Source organism: Mesoplodon bidens, assembly GCF_964165515.1.
Source record: "Mesoplodon bidens genome assembly, chromosome: 7".
NCBI classification, from domain to species: domain Eukaryota; kingdom Metazoa; phylum Chordata; class Mammalia; order Artiodactyla; family Ziphiidae; genus Mesoplodon; species Mesoplodon bidens.
Genome location: NC_138164.1, coordinates 36,717,364 through 36,739,411, shown reverse-complemented (window position 1 = coordinate 36,739,411; position 22,048 = coordinate 36,717,364). Strand labels below are relative to the sequence as shown.

At 46.5% G+C, this 22,048-nt stretch overlaps 1 protein-coding gene across 1 annotated transcript in view; it reads right to left on the bottom strand.

The window, feature by feature from the left end:
• LOC308620757 (forkhead-associated domain-containing protein 1-like) overlaps nt 1-22,048 on the bottom strand; it is a gene marked incomplete at both ends in the record, with an annotated part of 109,292 nt that overhangs the window by 30,458 nt on the left and 56,786 nt on the right. Inside the window, 8 exons of the mRNA XM_081240669.1 lie at nt 2,065-2,189; nt 2,877-3,006; nt 4,371-4,496; nt 4,855-4,956; nt 8,691-8,795; nt 9,823-9,912; nt 12,158-12,288; nt 15,948-16,071. Coding sequence (XP_081096795.1) covers nt 2,065-2,189; nt 2,877-3,006; nt 4,371-4,496; nt 4,855-4,956; nt 8,691-8,795; nt 9,823-9,912; nt 12,158-12,288; nt 15,948-16,071 — 933 coding nt within the window. The remainder of the gene's footprint in view (nt 1-2,064; nt 2,190-2,876; nt 3,007-4,370; nt 4,497-4,854; nt 4,957-8,690; nt 8,796-9,822; nt 9,913-12,157; nt 12,289-15,947; nt 16,072-22,048) is intronic.

The following is a 22,048-nucleotide window of genomic DNA, read 5'->3' as shown; positions in this document are numbered from 1 at the left end:
GGTTAAGTGGAAAATGGCCTCCCTCCTTTTTACTAAAGGAATCTCATTTCTGTGCAGCAGAAACCATACCCTCACAAAATTCGGCCCAACCTTCTCCTAGCTCTGGAACCTGGTGGGTGGGCATCACTTCAGAACCTTTCCAGAGACAATGCAGATAGTGTTTGCAGCTGCATCTCCCTAAGACCTCAACCAGCCAGCTGGCTGCTGGAAGCCCAACTGACTGCATGGAAAGGCCACCAGACTGAATAGGGGACCTGATCTGAACGACTACAAATAACCATAACAAGCCGCCTTAAAAAATAAATTGGCTTTTAATGCTTGCCATGAGCCTCTCTTAGCCCTAGTATTTGTTGGCACTACCCTGAAACCCTCTGAGATTAAAAACAAAACAACTACAAAAATATAAATGCCCCCAAAGTGACTGTGATAGATAAGAGTGGACATATTTGTCTATGTACCTATGGAGATGAGAATAAAAGAGGGTATCTGAAGATGACAATAAACCGGGCAGATCTGCTGCAAAAAGAACCTGAGATGCTGTTCAGTGTCTTCAGCTACCCTGAGCTGCATCCTCTGTACCTCTCCAGACGCCCCCTCTTTTCCTGAGGGGAGGGTCACTAAGGAAGAGCCTGGGCTACAGGATCCAAGCACACAGTCCCCACCCGGTCTCTGCAGGCTTGCAGACAGACTACCAGGGACACACCCCTGGTGTGTCTTCAATCATTATTCTGTGACCTTGGGTGAGGTACTTGACCTCCTGAAGCCTTAATTTTTCTTATCTGTTAAATGGGGACAATAATAGTAACTATGACACAAGGCTGCTATGATGGTTAAATGACATTAGGCATGGAGCCGGCTGAGCTCAACGCCTGGCACACAGTAAGCAGTTCACAGATGTCAGCTATTCTTCCTCCTGCTCTTTCGTTTAATTACTGCCAACCTTGGAGGATTGAGAGTTGGAAGGTTTCCTGCTCTGTGGTGTCAGTGGTGGGATGAGGGCTTGTTGCCAAGGGGAAGGTCAATCTTGGAAGCAGGACCATCAGGACGTGAGATCCAGCTGAGCTCCCCACCTGGAGACAGTCCCTCTACTCCCAACCTCAGAGAAGGAAGATTCGATTTTACCAGGAAGACCAACACGTTTCTGAAGACTCACATCTCTAGACGTGTGAGCAAATGTCTAGAAAAATTGTAGGAGAAAATGCTGGTACAGAGAGGATGGCTTTATTATGTTTCCCAAAAGCTGGTTTAGACTAGCTGCCGCAGCAAGCCACGCTGACCTGAGCTGTCCATTGTCATGTGTCAGTCAAACACCTGATCAAACATCCATTTAGGATACACGGCACCTTCAACCTAACAATCAAATTACTTCTGAAAATCCTGGAAAACACAAACTATGCTCCCTAAGAAAGGAAGGTTTTCTTGGATAATACTCTTTAAATACTGTTTGACAATAATAACTATCATCTATTAAAGTGCTCGCTATGAGCTAGGCACTGGGATAATCACTTTACATGATGATCTCCTTTAATTTTTCCATCATCATTTTACAGCTGGGAAATGAAGTCCCAGAAAGGTTAGGAGCCTGCCCAAGGTCACAGAGCTTGCAGAGCTGGGATTAGGACACAGGTCTCTGATTCTAGAACTTGTGTCTTCTTAATCATCATGGCTCCCTTCTGCTGCCCTTTATGTGTTCATGTTTTTCAGTTTATAGCAAAAAGCAAATGTTAGGCAAGCTTATGACATAATGTTGTACATTAGCTTGTTGGATATTTTCTGCAGAATATAACATGTGATGTGAAAAGGAGGGCCCAGAGATTGACCTGGCCAGCATCAGTGCAATGCTATATCATGCTGTACATGATGGGAAGCTGCCTTTCTATTCAAACATTGGATCACTATTACGGCCAGGCACCGACCAGTCCATACAGGTGCCAGCCCATCAGGGAGGACCTGGCCTCGAACCAATGATGTATACAGTGGTGCCAGGGCACACGGCTCGTGTCTGTCCTCATGCCCACCCTCCCCACGTGTCAGTCAATGCAGAGACAAAGTTTCTTTGGTTACCGTTCCGATCTCTACTCTTGAAAAAGTTGGCAAGTCAGGTTTTACATCCAATATTTTCCGAACATTTTTTTCCATCCCGAGGGTCTTTAAGTCTAGAAATGATCCATCCATGTGGTCCTTGTGATCTATAAAAGAAAAAGTTTACACTCAAAAGAAAGGCTCAGGAAGAAGTTACTACATGTAAAAGTCACAGCTGCTATTTACTGGACCCTTACCACAGGCCAGTACTAATTAGCTCACCATCCTCCCTTGGCAGGTGAGGCATCGAGGCCCAGAGAGGTGAAATGACTTGTCCAAGGCCACACAGCTCATATGAGGCTGCAGCCTCCCAGGGCGGGGGCACTGAGGGGGAACCTTCGGCCACAGGTGTGAGGATGGACTTGAACCCAGGCTTCTGTGTCCTAGCCCAGGGCTCCACCCAGCAGCAAGCTTGGCTTCTTGAAAGCCCTATTCCCTCTAAACAGGGTATTTATCCTGGGAAGTTCCCCAAGGTTGGTTCTTGCACAGCATCCGTCTGTGAAAAAGTTTTCACTGGGCCACAGTGAAATAAGAAAAAGAGGGACAAGGTTCTGAGTTTTTCATGAAATCCTGTTTATTTAATATCAAGGCCTGCTCTTGACTCTGAGCTCATGCCTACCCATCTATTTTTTTTTCCTGCCCATCTTTTTTTATAACTCTGTTTTTTTAGTTATGAAATGATGGGGATAGAAGATGGTGGTCCTGGCAAATTGGTTAGTCCCTAAAGTGAACCCTCAAGTCTGGGGTCCACGGTTCTCAGCACAGAGGGGGTGAGTAGGCAGGAGGAAACTTACTTGACAAGCAGGCCTTCTCAAGTTCTTTAATTCGTGCACGAAGCTCAGATAAAGCCTTTTTCTGACACTGAATGACTTCCTCATGTCGGGACGCTTTGCACTTGGCCCCTAGATCACTGAAGGACTGCTCCTGTGGCCAGAATGGTGAGGACAGCAGCTTTATCAGTGATCACAACCTCCCTCTCCTGTATTTGAAGAAACATGAACAAATCATGGATTAGCAGAAACCCTGTCACTTACTCAGTACCTTGGAAAATATCATTACAGGGCTTCAGCAGAGAAGGAATTTAAAAATTTCATTTCGAATACAAAGTCACATCTAGGAAGATTTCCAACTTTCCTACCCACTTAGCATCACTATACATAAGAGATCCCCCCTGTGTTCCCTCCCCACGTTTTCTTTCTCTTGTTCTTCTAATGCTCTTCTAAGCTGGGGTTTCCACTTGTTGTCATTCTGGTCTCATCTCTGAACAATCACATCAGATTTGCTCCTGGAGGGGCTTTTTTTTTTTGCCGGCACCATGCGGCATGCGGGATCTTAGTTCCCTGACCAGGGATCGAAACCGCGCCCCCTGCAGCGGAAGCACAGAGTCTTAACAACTGGACCGCCAGGGAAGTCCCTGGAGCGGCTTTTTTTTTTTTTTTTTTGCGTTACTCGGGCCTCTCACTCTTGTGGCCTCTCCCGTTGCGGAGCACAGGCTCCGGACACGCAGGCTCAGTGGCCATGGCTCACAGGCCCAGCCGCTCCGCGGCATGTGGGATCCTCCCGGACCGAGGCATGAACCGGTGTCCCCTGCATCGGCAGGCGGACTCTCAACCACTGCGCCACCAGGGAAGCCCCAGGTGGTTCTTATCGGCCAACTTGGGGAAAACCTTCTTCTAAGACTTTGTGGCTGAAAATGTAGTCTGCAGAGCTGTGCTATCGGTACCAGCTGGGAGCTGTTCAGAAATGCAGAATCCCAGGCTCCCCCCACCCGAGACCTGCTGAGTCAGAATCTGCATTTCAACAACATCCGCATATGATCCGTGGACACCTTTGAGTTGAGAGGTGCCACTGTTAACTATCCTGTAATTGGCTGGTTTCTGGAAAAGTAAGTAGCCGTTTTGGCCATGTGTTTCCCCTGATATGCATGAAGAGAAAGCAAAAGACTGAAATACTATTGGTTGGTCTTGCACACACTTAGACACAAACCCGGAGCCGCAGTAACGACTGGGATTTGTATCAATAAAATCAGCTGCGGTATATAAACAAAGTATCATTTCTAGACATTTCAATAACCTTGCCTCTTCAAGTTGATCTTCAAGTTGATCTCTGAGTTTTAGGATTCACGCTTCATGTTAATTCCTCCTACATCATTCACCCTCTTTAATTAATTTAGCTCCCAACAAGGAGTTGCTGAGATTCCTCCATCTAAGTACGCGCCCTCTGTTTCTCATAGGAAAGCCCATTTCATCAGTTTCCAGTAGTAAAGAGAAGGATGGGGACCACCTTACCGATTTCTCTTCCATTAGCCGCTTGACTCTGGCTTTCAGCTTCTCCTCTTGCTGTAGCCTTTCCTCGGTCAGCTTCTCCTTCTCTGCCAGATGCTGCCGAGTTTCCTGAGAACTGTTGATCTTCATCTGAAATGAGGGGAAGGGGAACTGCAGCTGATGGGGGACAGGACTAACGCAGGAGTCATTTCCACTACCTTTGGGGGCGGGACAAAGGTTCACGAAACTTTCTTCAAAACACAGAAAAACGATGCTTAGCATAGTAACTAATAGCTAAGTAGTAGAGCATCGTGGTTAAGAGCTCAGACTCTAGATCTAGATAGAATCTCAGCTCTAGTTCTTTCTAGACACTTCTTCGTATAGAAAATAAGCGGGTGAACTAAGGCAGGCCGTCTTCCTCCTCATTCATCCCTGCCGGCCACTTGGGTGTGGGATTCCGTGGAGAGCACAGGCCCGTGAAGGGGCTCTGCAGCACGCCTACCTGACCTACTGCCCTTTTCAAATTGGCTTTAATGAGGTTTGCTCTGTTCCTCATTTCTTGCAGTTGAAGCAATTTCCTTCTGGAATCCTCCCGAAGCTTCTCTTCAACCTGAAAGGATGATGAAACCGAGGGCTTGCTGCTAATGTGATCATCATGCCCTCTGGGGAAACTCTTCTTGGGGGGTGCTATTGGCAGTGGGGGAGTCCCTGAGGGGTAGTGACAGCTGCAGACCAGCAGCAGGGGTCACAGGCATTCACAGGGTGGAGGCAAACTCACAGGGAGTTGCCCCCTAAGGGAAAGGGATGAGCTCTGCACCCGGGGCTCAACTATGTTCTACCGCACACTCCCATCCCAGCTCGGTCCCTAACAAGCCGTAAGACACTCGGAAAGTTATTTCACTGCTCCGTGACTCAGTGCCCTCATCTGTCAAATGGGGATGATGATACTAGTATCACTGCATAGAGTTATTGTGAGGATTCAATGTTTGGCATAGTGCTTAAGGGCTCTGTGAGTGTGTTAAGTACTGTTGTAACCTATGAAAGGTGGACGGCAATGTCCACCGTACAGTCTCGTTCTAATAACTCGTGATGGGTACTTGGAAATGTTATGATTGGGTTTATTATCATAACTGTTTCATTACCACTTTGAGCACACTCACTGGTGGTAACCTCTATGGAGGCTTGCTAAAGCAATGTCTATTAAGAATTGCAGCCTGCAAACGAAGGCATTTAAAGTGGAGAAGCTTGCCTACTTTTCCCCCCTTGCTTGGGTAACAGTCAACGCACGGTAGGCTTGGGAGTGCTCCACGCTACCCTTGGCTGGCCAGTGTAGGCCTCGCAGCTGCTCAATTCTTGGATGCACCTGCTGAGCCTTGGGCCCTGGCACTAACAGGAAATGAGGCAAACTCTCGTAAATAAATGGAAAGTTTTTGTGCTGAAACAAATTCACAGGCTGTTTTTTTAGGGATCTGAAGAGGGGGATCACAGGGATCTAATAAAAGACCCAGAAAAGCCCTTAAGAGCTTTCTTCTGAGTAGTGTGGTCCAGTGGAAGAGCCTCTACCCAGCTCTGTTACCTTGGAAAAGTCATCTAAGCTCTCTGGGCCTTAGTTTTCTTCCAGGTCTAAACATGCTCTGACTTCTATGTCAGCAGCCTTTTTCATGTGCTGCAAAAGCCAAGTCCAGCCTTGGACTCTGCCCCTGTCTGTGTTCTGCATGAACAGCCCCCGTTCCCAGCCCCAAGCCTCAGAGTCACCTTCAGCGGCCGCCCTGCTCCCTCTCTCACACTCGGTCGTCTCACGCCTGTCCTCCAGTCCCTCTCACATGCAAGCTGGACTGTGACAACTGGCCTCCTTGCCTCAAGTTTAGTTTCTTCCAGTGCAATCTTAACGGTACTGTGAGAGTTACCCAGCTGTAAGGCAGCTCTGTCCAACAGAACTTTCTGCAATGGTACAGGTACTCTGAGCGAGGCTGTGTTGTCTAATATGGCAGCCACCAGCCACATCTGGGGATCAAGAACTCGAAATGGGGCTGGTGTGACGGAGGAACTGAATAAATAATTTTATTTAATTTTCATTAATTTCAGTGTAAACAGTAGCATGTGGCTGTTTGCTACGCCAGCGTCACTGAAGTCAGACGAACCTGGAGTCAGACAAAACCGACTGTGCCATTGGGCTAGTTACTTTACTAGTAACTAGTAGCCTTGACTTTCTCATCTGTAAAATGGAGAGGATGATTTCTAGATCACAGTGCTGTTGTGAAGATGAAGAGATGAAATGTTCAAGGGAACACCTAGTAAGTGAGAAATTGTAACTATCATTGTCACCCTGATTACTGTCCACGAATGTCATTGCATCAGTCACTTGTTCAGAAGCCATAGTAGCTCCCCACTGCCTGTGTGGTACAGAGCCCAAGCTCCTGAACTAAGTCAAAACACCAAGCCAGGGATTCAAGAAGCAGCTACGAACTCTGAACGAGGTAAATAAAACTGAATCCACACCTAGATAAACCATAATAAAACTGCTGGAAATCAAGGGAAAAGACAATCTTAAAAGCAACCGGAGAAAAAGACAGATTATGCAAAGGTACAACAGTTAGGCTTACAGATGACTTCTAAATAGAAATAATAGGAGCCACAAGACAATAGTGACATATCTAATGTGCTGAAAGAAAAGAATTGCCATTGTAGAATTCAATACGCAGTCAAATGTGTTTTAAGAGTGAAGGTTAAATATACATCTCCAGGCAGACACACAGGCACATGTGAGAATTTGTCATCAGCAGAGCCACAATGAGGGAAAACATTAAAGGGTATTCTTCAGACACAAGAAAAATGAACCCAGGTGGGTGATCAGAGATGCAGAAAAGACAAGCAACAGTAAGGGTAATGTGTGGATATGATACTGACTATAGAAAAACACTAATAATGTCTTGTGGGGTTTTAAGTATGAAGAGGAGTTTAGAAAATGACAGCAATGGCTTATAAATCTGGAGGGGGTAAGTGAAGTTAAGGTGTTTGAAACTCATTGCACTGTCAAGGAGAAGGGCATAATTATCAACTACTATTGCCTCTTGGTAAGTTAAGAATGCAGGGCTTCCCTGGTGGCGCAGTGGTAGAGAGTCCACCTGCCGATGCAGGGGACATGGGTTCGTGTTCCGGTCCGGGAGGATCCCACATTCCGCGGAGCAGCTTGGCCCGTGAGCCATGGCCGCTGAGACTGTGCGTCCAGAGCCTGTGCTCCACAACAGGAAAGGCCACAACAGTGAGAGGCCCGCGTACCGCAAAAAAAAAAAAAAAAAAAAAAAAAGAATGCATATTGTAGTCTTCAGGATGACTACAAAGAGAATAGTAGAAGAGTGAAAAACTTAATTAATGTGTGATTTTGGTGAGTCAAGGATGAATGCTATTGTCTTACTATTACTAAAAGAATAGTAAAAAAGTGAAATATTTCCAAGCTAATAGAGGGCGAAAGTGGAATAAGAGAAAACCATCCACTCAGAAGGAGGCAAGAAAGGAGAGAAAGGAACATAACACAGATGGTACAACTGGTATTGAGCAAGAAGGTAGATTTAAACCCCAGTACATGAGTAATTACATAATATAAATGGACTAAAAGTCAAAGATTGTCAAACTGGATTTTGTAAAAATGATACGCTATTTGAAGGCATATGTCTAAACCTTAAGACAAAAATTGACAGAGAACATATGAAAAAGATATGGTATGAAAACTCTAACCAACAGAAAGCCAGTGATGAAGCTAAATGACAAAGGAGACGTTAAGGGAGAAACACTAGTAGAGATGAAAAGGGACATTTCATGATGATCTAAAGTTTTGCTCTACAGGAAGTATTAGGATTCTAAATTCATATGCACCTAGTAACACAGCCTCAAAATATATAAAGCAAAAATCGTTCATATTAAAAGAAGAAACACACAAATGACAAACATGTTGAGATTTTTAAAAACATTCTCAATGATGGAACAAAAAGACAAAAAAAATCAATATGAGAATTTAACTTGGAACAACATCATCGGCAAACTTGATTTAATGGATCAATTCTTTCTTAGATAATTTCACAATTAAGATCTGAAGGCAGTCTAGGGTAGTGGTTACACACAGGAGCTTTGGAGTCAGGCAGACCTGGATTCAAGTTCTGCCACAACTACTTTATGCAAGTGAACTTGGATAACTTCCTTCACCTCTGTGAGCCTCAGTTTTCCCGACTGTAAAGTGGGGTGAATACCAGTATAGACCGCATGGGGTCATTGTGAGGATGAACAGAGATGATGCAGGTGGAGTGCTTGTCCCAGAGTGGTTCCCAGGCCGACCTGTCCCTGCCATACCTTGCTCTTTTCCTGCAGCGTCATAGAGATCAGGCTCTGCTCGGTACTGCTCCTTTTCAGCTCCACCCTGAGCTTCCTCATTTCTTTTTCCATGTCATGGATTTGCTGAAAGAGTTCCAACAACAGGGAAGTCAACTTCACAACTCATTTCATCCGGTTCATTAAGGCAGAAACCTAGTCTGGGATTCGCTTCATTCCTTCCCTTGGGGGACAATTCCACATCTTTGAGGCAAAGTAGACTTTCTTTCAACGGATGCAATGAAAGGGCTGGGTGAGGGAAAATTTGAGTTTCTTTTGAAGATCAGCATGGATCCTGGATTAAACAGTATAAGATACCTATCCACTCATTAGAGTCTCTTTCCTTGGGGCACATTTTTGAGTTCAATCTAAATAAGGGCTGTTTGGAAGACACAATGGGCACAGTTTGGAAGAAAAGAACAATGACATTTTTCTTTTATCTCATTTGAGGCAGAGAAGTGTGCTCCTGACAGAGAGAAGAACACACGTCTCCTGCCCCCGTCCCAGGCACCGTCCTTCCCAACGGATGGAAAATGTATGCCTGGTGATGTGCACGAGGGTTCGGGCCAGTACAGGGGGTGAACATTTACATTTAGTGGTCATCTTTTCATTTTATAAATTTTTATGTTCACCTTCCATACAAGGCCAGTGATACATTTGCTTTTTATTTTGTTTTTATGAATTGTTGTAAAATTGACTGTATTTAAGCAAAAATACTTCAAGAAGAGTTGTGTTAATAACAGTGCTCAGGGCTGTGATAAAACTTGTGACAGTGGATCATGAAAGTCTGGGCATCACAAGTCCAGGGGTAGGGACCACGGTGAATTTCTAGCAGCATATGGTGGCCACCTCCCATCCCTGTCCCCAGGGGAAACCTGATGAGGGGCCTTGAGCCAACTGCCCAGAAAATCTGGGGAGAGTGTGTTTTCCATGGTCTTTTCACCCATCTCTTTGAGGCTAGCAAATCAAAGAATTAGGAGACTACATTAACAGACAAACACCCAGAAAGCCCCAGAGCTTGTGCTAGCTAATGGGCCAAGAAACCCCTCCAAAACCCTCAAGGCCACAATCTAGGCTTTCAGTGGGCACCTAGGGGTCAGGAGGTTCAACGCACGGTTTTGCAGAGTTTTAGCTCTTTCTCTTGGGCTTCCCACTTCTCCTTCTGGGCATCTTCCTTTTGTAAATCTTCTTTCAGCACTGAGCACTGTGGAGAAAAAGGACAAGGCCACGGGGACTTGGCTGGGGGTCCCAAGTACCTGTGTTCACGCCCAGGAGTGTTTCCTGCTGTATAACCCAATCACACCTCTGAATTCTGAGAGGCGAGACCATTTGTGTGATGGGAGCACGGGATCCTGCAGTCATTCCCAGTTCACCCCTCTCATGAGTTCTGAGGAATAGAGCGTCTAAATTCCTCTTCAAGAGCCAGCAAACTTCACTTCAGGGGAAATCCAGCTTTGTAGAGTCTGGGTACTTAGGGTGCAGGAATTGGGATGTTTTCACGCTGTGACCGGTGAGGGTGCAGGGGGCCGAGCCAGAGAGCTGGGGTCCATCTTAGGGCTTTTGTGCAGGTTGAGTCTCAAAGACACAACTGCCCCGACTGGTGTGGAGGGGTAAACGGAGCTGTCTTGCCCGAGGGTGGCTTGGCAACAGGCATTAAGTGCATAAGGATGGATGTACCTTCTTCTGACCCAGCAATTCCCACTTTAGGAATGTACCTTAAGGACAATGACTGGAGAAATAAGTAAATCTGTAGTTTCAAGGATGCTCTTTACAGAATTTTCAGTAACCGTGGAATAAAAAAAAAAATGAGGAAACATCCCAAGTGTTGTTTAGAACAGCAGACCACTTTATAACACTGGGTACATCCAGGAGAAAGTATGTAGCATTTAAGACGAATGATAAGAGCGCTGATTTATTAGCACGGGAAAATAGTAAGTATTTAAAAATTTTAAAAAGGTGCATAGAATAAATTCACTATAAAATGATTGATTGATTGATTTCTAGGCAATATATAGAAATAAGACTGGAAGAACATACATGAAAATATTAACACTGATTTCTCAAGGTAGCATTTCCTCTCCTCTCTTTTTATTTTTTCTTCTCAATGTCATCTACTTATTTTTCTAAAATTAACACACATGATGTATGTCATTAAAAAAAAAAGGCATCTCAAATGTTCACAAGAGCAGTACCCTTGGTGGTGACGAGCCCTTGTGCTACTGGCCAGCACAGTCTAGAGGAGAAGGGACCTCATTCCGAGGTCAACAAGGAAGGGGAAACGGGGACATAAATCATCCAAATGCACTTCAGGAGGTAGAAGAGCCAAGCAGTTGCTGTCTTTGCAGATTCCTTCTACTTAGCACCACCTCTGCATCCCCTTCCCGTACCCAACACACACACACACACACACACACACACACACACATTAAACAGCTGTAGCACATGCCTGGGAAGACACTCTGCTTGGGAGAAACGAATGCAGAGGGCTTGGCCAGGCAGCCGACCCAGGGCAGAGGCAGAAGAGCACAACTAAAACCAGCCTCCCACTTCTCAGAAAACGATTTTGTCATCCTCATTTCACCAATGGGGAAATGGAGACCAAATAATTTACAATGATAGAAAGCTCTGGGATTGGACCCTGGTCTGTCTGATCCCAAAGCTCGTGCAGTGCCTTTCACCAGCTCCAAACTGGGTATGGTACTATGTACTAGGTATTACTTATTTTGCCTTTTCCTTGGAACCTCAAGATCTGTGCTCACCCCACCCCCATGCAGACCTAGCTATCAGGTAGCCTCTGGGAATCTCTGAGTTGCCACCTGAGATGAAAGCTTCGAGGTTTTACCTTGACTCACAGAAACAGGCACATCATACAAATACTGAGAAATCTTATCCTCTAGAGTCAGGATTCTAAAGTTAGCATTGAAGGCAAGATTTGCAAATAGTCAGTTACATGGAAAAAGCTCTTTGCTTGACTACCACGTTCATCTTCCCTAGAGACATTCTACACACTAAAGTCTAAGGAAGAAATGAGAGTCTGCGTGTTTGCATCTGGATCTTCAGACATTCTGCTTTGAAGACAATTATGAGAACCAGTGGTGCTGGGACCATGATGCAGCCGTTTGGTCATCCTTGCTCACAGAGAGATCGTATTCTGTTTAATGTTAAACCTTGTACTGGCAGTATATGCTCATAGGTGTGTTTGTTGCTGGGATTAAACAAACTCATTTATAATAGGGGTTAGAAAATGTCTGCTTGATTTGAAAATCTATTATGCTTATTCTGAGCCACATACATGCTGTCCTTTGAAAGGCTTCAGAGAAGTTGGCCACCTGCCCAGCAGCTACCCTCCCTGTGTCCTTGGGCACTGGCCTCATCTCACCACCGTGTGTCATGTGACTCCACTGTGTCTGCTTTTCGCAGCTACAATTTGCTGATGACCCGACACTCACTCTGGAGCTGAGGGCTTCGAGCTGGTGATCCTTTTCTTTGTTCTCACTTTTCAGTTGATTCACCTCCTGTTGTAGTTGTTGAACTTGACCATCCTTTACTAACACGTCTCTTTGCAAAGATGACACCATCTCTGTAAAAGAACCAAACCAAACCAAAACAAAAGACTCATGGAGGTCAAAGAGGCAGGAAGGATTATTGGCAACACCATGGCTGTCAGCCAATGTTTGGAAAAGACCTTCCAAGTCCTGGCCACCACCGCTGCCTGCCTACAATTGGGGAGGCTTTTTCCAAGGGTCTCAGAGCAGGAATGGGAATGAGAGCGAAGTCCACGGAACAGGGTTTGAGGCTTCAGTGAAAATGAGGGGCAGTCAGCACCAGCGAGAGGAGAAGCCTTTGGGGGCCCCTTGTGGGCACAGGCCAGGCCAACCTGGGAGGAGAGGCCACACCATGGGCCTGGGGAACAAAGGCCCAGCACAGGAAAGGTCCAGGAATTCTTCTCCAGAGGCCAGGAGACGGCCGTGTGGCAGAGGGCACTGCTGGACACTATTGATGGGGTGGTTGGTTTCACAGTCCTCTGAGTTTGGACCCATCTCTACCACTTATTAGCTTGGTGGTCTTGGACAAGTTATTTCACCTCCCACTGTCTGTCCCACACAGAGTTATTGTAAGGGTCAAATGATGCGGTATGTCCCAAGAACACAAAGTGGCTAAATTATGTTTGTTACAGGGCGCCTATTATTTTTCTCGGCAGCCAGCTTCCAAAATGGCCCCAGTGATCCCTACCACCTAGAATTCATGCCCTGTGTAGCCCCTCCCACCCTGAATAGGGCTGCCATGGGTAACCAATATGATACTGTGGAAATGACGGACTGTTTCCTCCCAGGCTGTGTCATAAAAGACACTGTGGGCTCCTCTTTGCTCTCTCTCGAATCACTCACTCCAGGGGAATCCAACTGCTGTGTCGTGAGGACACTCAAGCAGCCCTAGAGAGAAGCATGTGGGCTGAGGGACTAAGGCCTCCAGCCAATAGCCACATGAGCAGCCATTCGGAAGGGGGATCCTCTGGCTCCCCCCGAGGCTTTAGATGACATGACTGATGCCCCAGCCGACATCTTGACTGCAACTCGTGAGAACTAAGTCACCCCCCGCTCAAATTCCTGAACTACAGATACTGGGTGAGATAATAAATATTGGTTGGGGTTTTATCCATTACATTTTGGGGTAACTTGTTATGCAGCAATAGATAACTACTCCATTACTGTAGCATCATTTTTTTTAACATCTTTATTGGAGTATAATTGCTTTACAATGGTGTGTTAGTTTCTGCTTTATAACCAAGTGCATCAGTTATGCATATACATATCTCCCCATATCTCTTCCCTCTTGCATTGTAGTATCATTTTGAATAAAAGTGGGAAGAAGGGTGCATAAATGCAGTGGTATTGGGTTATCTCCTACGGTTCTTTTCTTGAAAGAACATCAGGCCCAGTTTTAGTGGTAGGTATCAATCAAGAATGTCTATGAAATAAAGCACAAAATGCTCCAGAATTTCAGTTTAAAAATGAGCTTTGCCTCCAGGACACAGTTCAGTTACTTGGAAATTCCTCTGGGGCTTGCCACACTTTGAGTGGGTCCAGCCCATCTCAAGCGTTATCACAACCCAGGTCTGTCCGACTCCCTGATCGGAGAAGGTGGGATCTGAGACAGGCTCGATGCTTGGATGAGGTTTCACTGGCTGACATATGGGAGGAAGGTGAGGACCAGCGAGTTCATCCTTCCATTCCTGGTGCCCAGAACAGCACCTAGCCTGGGGGAGGTGCTCAGAAAATATCTGAGGACATCCCAAGTGAGGGAGGAGCATAAGTAGAGACCTGGGGGCAGCAGGGGGTGGGTGTGGGTGTCATTAAGTTGCAGAGTGAGGCAGAAGAAAAGCACAGATTCATACAGAGATGGGGATTCACGTGCGACTCAATGCTATGCCTGGCTTCTACAGCTGTGGGCATGTTTCCTGTTACGCGCCGGCTGCTTTCAGAGTGATGTGCCCCTCCGAGGCTCACTGCCTCCGCCCTGTCACCTGCTTCTCTCCCTCCCCTCGTCTGTGAGCGGTCCCATCCTCTTCAGGTCTCTAGACATGTCAGTTTCTGCTTAAAAACCTCCACTGGATTCCCAACACCCTTGCAATAAAAACCCAGACCCCCGACCCTGCCCAGCCCCACAATCCCCTGTTCACTCCACGCAGACTCGCTTGCCCTTGGATTGTCCTTGCCCACCTGAAACAGGTCCTCTCTAAAAGAAGGACATAGCCGTGGAGGATACAACATAAACTGGTTAGAATCGGCTAGGTCCAAGGGGGCGTAAGATTCGACTTCCTGGGGAACTGGAGCCTCATTACAGGCTTATTGTAATACATTAGCAAAATGACACACGCACCAGCACCAGGACTGTTCCGAGGCTGACCATAAAGGTCAAAAAGTGGGTGGTGGGGCTTCCCTGGTGGCGCGGTGGTTGAGAGTCCGCCTGCCGATGCAGGGGACACGGGTTCGTGCCCCGGTCCGGGAAGATCCCACATGCCACGGAGCAGCTGGGCCCGTGAGCCATGGCCACTGAGCCTGTGCGTCCAGAGCCTGTGCTCCGTAACGGGAGAGGCCACAACAGCGAGAGGCCCGCGTACAGGAAAAAAAAAAAAAAAAAGTGGGTGTTGGCCCAATTCCTGGAAATCCCTGCCCCTTCCCCAAAATATTAGAGTTGTCCCAATCCTCCCACTCATTAGCCTATAAAATTACCCAGCCCATAAAAACTAACCGCCCCATATTTGGGGGTCTCTAGCCTTCTGAGATGGCCCACACTCTGTCTGTGGAGTGTGTTTCTCTCTAAAGAAATCCACTTCTTACTTTGTCTCTCACTGGATTCTTTCTGCGATGAGACATAAAGAACCTGAGCTTTATTAAGTCCCGAGGCCAGATGAGTGGTCTCGATTAAAAGATAGTGGGTTCTGACTGGGTTTGAGTCCCAGCCCACGGGTTCAAGTCCCACCTGAGTTCCATGGTTGCACACCCACTAAGCTGGTCCCCCTTGGCCTCCTCCCTTGAAGCGCTGGCCACCACGACACACAGTTTATTTTCTCCACAGCACCACTGCTCTCTGAAGTGGGCTTGTTTATTCATCCATTTACTTTTATTGTCTGTCACCCCCTCCCGAATCTGTGAGTACAGGAATCTGACTGTCTTGCTTGGCTCTCCCTCCCCAGAGCCTGGAACGGGGCCTGACACCTAGTAGAAGCTCAAGAAACATGTGGAAGCAATGAAGGAATCCAGGGAATCAAAGCTCAGCCACAGCTGTGCGTTGGCTGCCCCTCTCCCAACCCAAGCCCTTTATCAGGGAACCACCTCTGATCAAATTAGAAAATGGTTTCCCTTGGGCCCAAGTGCACTCGGCTGAAATGGGTGAGACCATGGGTGCCTTAAAGGAGTGACCCCATTTTGTCCACGCTCTAGTTTGCACTCAGGCTGCTTTGTGGAACCACCCAAGCCACAAGGCGACCTGTGTTCTCCCTGGTGGGGCCAGTGCTCAGGAGACCTTGTAGCCAAGAGATACCATTCTCTCAAATATTTACCAGGCCCTGCCCTCGGATGGGTGGCAAGAAACCTCCACTGAGGGAGAACTCTAATGCACCGACACGGGTGATCCCTGAGGCTGCACCCAGGTCACGGGCACAGGTGTGCTGGTTGACTGGTGATGTCTGCAGGGGGAGGGCAGAAGCTCTGGGGCCTGAATGCAGAAGGGCCTCACCTGACGTGATGGCGGCCTCCCTCCTTAAGTTCTCGGCCTCGTGCTTCAGGGAGGTGATTTCTAAGTTTCTCTCAGACAGGTTCTGGCACAGCACCTGGTTGTAGCCTTGCTGTAGGGCACTGATCTGTGGAAAGAGGCAACACACAGTCAGAGGGGGCCAGCCAGGCCTGCAGGACACGCCAGTACTTCTCCAACGTTGGGCAAAGAGTCGGGTTGATCTTGGATCGGGGTGTTGGGGAAACCAAGGTTTTCAGTTGTCACTAGTGGAAGGGGCAGGAGGGGCCTGTTCCTTCAGTGACCACCATGTCATCGGTCCTCGAGACACAAACCTTATCTTTGTGGCCACCCAGGGGCTCCGGTGCTGCTGTCTTCCTATGACCTGTGGGTTTTCAGCCATAAATAGACCAGCTGTTGGTTCCAGATCATCCAGCACTGACTGGATGCACAGCCAAGTTCAAGAGCCGGGAGCAGGTTATGAAATGAATTCCCTCTAATGAGAATAGAGGGTAGTTTATACCTCACAGAACACTCCAGAGTTTACAGAGCCCGTTCACACATACTACACTGATACTCGTCATAGCGTTGCTGAAGGCTGACGTTCCCATTAATGTGCCCATTTTGCAAGGGAGCCAGGTTGAGACTCAGAGAGGTTAGGCCCCCTGCTCGGGATCACGCGGCTGGTCAGACGTGGAGTCTGATTCAAACCCAGTCTTTAGTTGCCTGGTTCCTCCTTCCCAGGTGGCTCTAGGAATGAGTGTGAGAAGTTGGAGGCTGTAAGGCATGACATGGACTCGGGAGCCAGACTGTGGCCTTCAAGTCCTGTCTCTGCCAGTTAACGGGCTTTGTGAACACAAGGAGGACACCATATTCTGTTTCCTTTTGTTCTGTCTGTACGCGGGGTGATGGTAGTCCCAACCTGATAGGATTGTTAGAAGTATTTTAGTAAGTTAGCATGTGTACAAGTGATCAGATCATGCCTGGCACACGGCACAGGGGGATGAGCTGTGACGGTCCTCTCCTCTGACTACCCACGCGGTGTTTTTTTTCTTTTGTTTTGGGTTTATTTTGGGTTTTTTTGCAGTACGCGGGCCTCTCACTGTTGTGGCCTCTCCCATTGCGGAGCACAGGCTCCGGTCGCGCAGGCTCAGCGGCCATGGCTCACGGGCAGAGCCGCTCCGCGGCATATGGGATCTTCCCGGACCGGGGCACGAACCCGTGTCCCCTGCATTGGCAGGTGGACTCTCAACCACTGCGCCACCAGGGAAGCCCTCACAGGGTGTTTTAGCTTCAGCTTCCCTCGTCCGTCTCTGGGGAAGGTAGTTGGTAATCTTTATGTGTGCATTTGTAAGCCTTGCCAGGCTCACTTAAATGCCAGTGTGGTTGTTATTAAGCGCAAATACAGGGGCGTCCCTGGTGACGCAGTGGGTGAGAGTCCGCCTGCCGATGCAGGGGACGCGGGTTCGTGCCCCGTTCCTGGAAGATCCAACATGCCGCGGTGCGGCTGGGTCTGTGGGCCGTGGCCGCCGAGCCTGCGCGTCCGGAGCCTGTGCTCCGCAATGGGAGAGGCCACAACAGTGAGAGGCATGTGTACCACAAAAAAAAAAAAAAAAAAAAACAGGAAATACAGGAATCGTGGGTGGGAGCACCACAGGCCGGCTCTATCTATGGCTGCTGTGAGCACCCTCTAAGTCCATGGCTCAGAGACCCCTCAAGGGCGGTCTCCCCTCCAGGGGTCTAGGTCTACACGTGGGGTGTGGAAGGCTCTCCATCAAATGCAACGTTGGTAAGGGCCCGAGAGTAGCTGCCAGGCCTCGGCCTCCACAGAGCAGGTACCTGAGAGGTTGGGAAAGAGAGCTGGGCTGGGAACACCCTCCCTCTCGGTTTGATGTGGCCAGACTGCTTGTTCTGAGTGGCCCGGACTTCCCCACCTCAAGGTGCACTGTGGGCCTTTGCCCTGTGATTTTTCAGATGTCAGGCCTCAGTACTCCACAGGGACACGTTTATTGGGGGCATAAATGCCACGCAATCCGTAGACAGGACAAGAACTACCTTGTTGTTTTGTTTTTGTTTTTTTTTTTTTGGCTGTACGCGGGCTTCTCACTGTTGTGGCCTCTCCCATTGCGGAGCACAGGCTCCGGACGTGCAGGCTTAGTGGTCATGGCCCACGGGCCCAGCCGCTCCGCAGCATGTGGGATCTTCCCGGACCGGGGCACGAACCTGCGTCCCCTGCATCGGCAGGCGGACTGTGAACCACTGCACCACCAGGGAAGCCCCACTAGCTTGTTTTGATAGATCAAAACGGAAGTGACAAGGAGAAGGATGTAATTTCTTTTCTTTTTTTAAAAATAAATTTTATTTATTTATTTATTTATTTTTGGCTGCGTTGGGTCTTTGTTGCGGTGCATAGGCTTATTGCAGCGCCTTCTCTTGTTGCAGAGCATGGGCTCTAGGCGCACGGGCTTCAGTAGTTGTGGCACGAGGGCTCAGTAGTTGTGGCACACGGGCTTAGATGTTCCACGGCATGTGGGATCTTCCTGGACCAGGGCTCGGGCCCGTGTCCCCTGCACTGGCAGGCGGATTCCTAACCACTGTGCCACCAGGGAAGTTCTGGGTGCAATTTCTTTGTTCTCCTAAGGTAAGGTTGCCAGATTTAGGGGAGGAAAAAAAGGATGTTCACTTAAAATAGGATTTCAGATAATGAATAATATTTCAGTGCAAATGTGTCCCATGCAATATTTGGGACACACACTAAAACGAAATTCTAAAATTCAAATTTAACTGGGTGTCCTTACTTTATCTGGCAACCCCACCCGAAGAGAGTTCCTAAACTTCAGTCATTCATATACCACTTTCACCATTTTTCCCATGTCTCTTGGCTAGCCCCACTATAATTTCTTAGCATTTTTCGTAGAAGCAGCTCCCTTTTTAAACTTAAAAACGTGCATTAAATTAAAAATAACTGTTATAAGAGTAAATAGAGACTCAGTATCTTAAATAAAAATGATCCCTCCAAAAGAAGAAATACAGGAATTTCCCTGTTTATCATCAGACCAGGTTGCAGGCAGCACACTAAAAAAAAAAAAAAAAAAGATTGGGGGGAGGTGGTGGGCATGCCCAGGTAATGGAGTTCGGGTGTGCTGATATGGCCACCAGATGGCGATCACAGCCTTTGGTCTTGGTTTGTGTCCTTGGAAATCTTGTCATTATTACTCTGGTAGAATTAACAGAAGCGTCAAGGTCTCACACGTTTTCCGACTCGTTTCATGCACCATCATGGTTCAGAGTCTAGGAATTTGGGGCAGTTATACTTACTTTTTCCCTGGGGCACCTGAGACATTTTTGGGGGGGGGTCTATGCTAGAAGTTGAGGGGACACAGGCCACTCTGACCCCCACTCTCCCCAAGGCTATACTTTTGCATGTTTGTGCTTTGGAAACTTTGAGTAAAAAAATTCTTTCACATTTTACTTTTCTCTGTTGGGGGGAAATACCACTTTTCCATAAAAGGTCCTTGGAACACTGAAAGTGTTTGTAAGCTCTTCTCAGCTTAATGCTTTTATTTGCAAGATACCAGAGATAGAACACACAGAGACAAACTTCCGGGAGGGAAAACATACGTTCCCCTCTAAGATTCCAGTGGTTTTGACAGATTTAAAATATTTCAATCTGAGTGTCAGAGTTTTAGGATTTCAGATTGCTGGAAAACTCCAAAGAGTCTTCAAACCTCTTTGATAATTTTACTATCAAAATAAATATCCATATTGTTTGTAATGGCATAAATTCCAAGATGTTTAATGTCTGTTAAGCTGTGTAATAAAATGGGCACTGAATCATAAGAAAGTTAAGAGTGCTAGGAGGAGTGATTGTTTCAGGATGATAATTTGGCTTCTAATTACCACAGGCGTATAAGAGCACATGGAGGTAAGAATTTTCTAGTGATACTGTAGCAGATCGAAGATCTCTGAGAGCAAATCATTATGCACACACCTTCGGGGACCAGGGAAAACACATAAAGTAATCAGAACCATAAATCAACCTGCCATGTGGCTTACACTTCTGGTGGAATGCCCTGAAGGCAGTAGAATAGTTAAGAAACTAAAATGTCAGTGGATGAAACTCGATTTGAGTTCAAATGAATCGAGCCTCTGGTTCACATATGCCTTGCTATAAAATATTCTTCTTCAGTTATAAGTGAAGCTCCAGGGGTAGGGGAGGCAAGAGCATGATGCATCAGTGTAATTATTTCTAGATAATTTCTTTGTAAAAAAAACATTTTTTTCCCCCAGATATCGGCAGCCACTTTAAATAAAACTCAAATTGGGACCGGCTGATATTCAAAGATATGTGGAAATTATATAATATTCTATGTCAAATATATTTCAATTATTTTAAAAAAGGTATGTGGGGAATTGCCTGGCAGTCCAGTGGTTAGGACTCTGTGCTTCCACTGCTGGAGGCCTGGGTTTGATCCCTGGTCAGGGAACTAAGATCCTGCAAGCCGCGTGGTATGGCCAAAAATAAAAAAGGTATGTGGGAATAATTCAGCCTCATCCATGTACCTGAGAAAGACATGTCATTTTCTCAGGAAAGCTCTGAAATGGGAGAATAACTGAAAGGAATATTTCAGCAAAATTGGGTTCAGTTCAAGAAAAAGATGCTCATTAATGTGTCAGCTACATGTCAAGGTAGCTGTTTGCACTAATAATTCCTACAGGACCTGTTACTTTCCTTGTTTTTTCAAAACCAGGTTTGAAGGAGAGTCATTAGTTCATTTAAATATTAGAGCATGTATTTGTTGACTTGTTTATTCTGTCTCCCTCACTAGAGCATAACAGGGGGAAGGATCATGTCTGTCTTGTTCTCTGCTGAATTCTCAGAGCCTGGAAGAGGGCATGGCACGGGATAGGCCCCCCAAAATATTTCTTTGGATTAATGGACGGATGGATGGATGCATGAATAAAGAACAAACAAAGAGACACGATCCTAACAGAGTTCTAGAAGGTTACTGGGCCCAACCTTTGCCTTCATGGAGCTTACAGTTTCCTGCTAGAATCTCCTAGGTTCACCATACACAATCTGAGTCCTTTCTAGAGCACCATTTCTAGGATTGAAACTGTGTACCTAGAATCGGTTACAGAGGGAAAGACAGCAAACAGAGAACAAGAGAACAAAGGCCCCCAAGCACTGACTACGGTTTTTGTTTTCCTCTCTCCTTTTTTAAAATGTTTATTTATTTATTTATATTTTTCTTATTAGTCACCCATTTTATACACATCAGTGTATACATGTAAATCCCAATCTCTCAATTCATCATACCACCACCCCCACCCCCTGCCGCTTTCCCCCCTTGGTGTCCATACGTTTGTTCTCTACATGTGTGTCTCAATTTCTGCTCTGCAAACTGGTTCATCTTTACCATTTTTCTAGGTTCCACATATATGCGTTAATATAGGATATTTGTTCTTCTCTTTCTGACTTACTTCACTCTGTATGGCAGTCTCTAGATGCATCCACGTCTCTACAAATGACCCAATTTTGTTCCTTTTTATGGCTGAGTAATATTCCATTGTATATATGTACCACTTCCTCTTTAACTATTCGTCCGTCGATGGGCATTTAGGTTGCTTCCATGATCTGGCTATTGTAAATAGTACTGCAATGAACATTGGGGTGCATGTGGCTTTTTGAATTATGGTTTTCTCTGGGTATATGCCCAGTTGTGGGATTGCTGGGTCCTATGGTAATTCTATTTTTAGTTTTTTAAGGAACCTCCATACTGTTCTCCATAGTGGCTGTATCAATTTACATTCCCACCAACAGTGCAAGAGGGTCCCCCTTTTCTCCACACCTTCTCCAGCGTTTGTTGTTTGTAGATTGTCTGATGATGCCCATTCTAACTGGTGTGAGGTGATACCTCATTGCAGTTTTGATTTGCATTTCTCTAATAATTAATGATGTTGAGCAGCTTTTCATGTGCTTCTTGGCCAGCGGTATATCTTCTTTGGAGAAACGTCTATTTAGGTATTCTGCACATTTTTGGATTGGGTTGTTTGTTTTTTTAATATTGAGCTGCATGAGCTCTTTATATATTTTGGAAATTAAT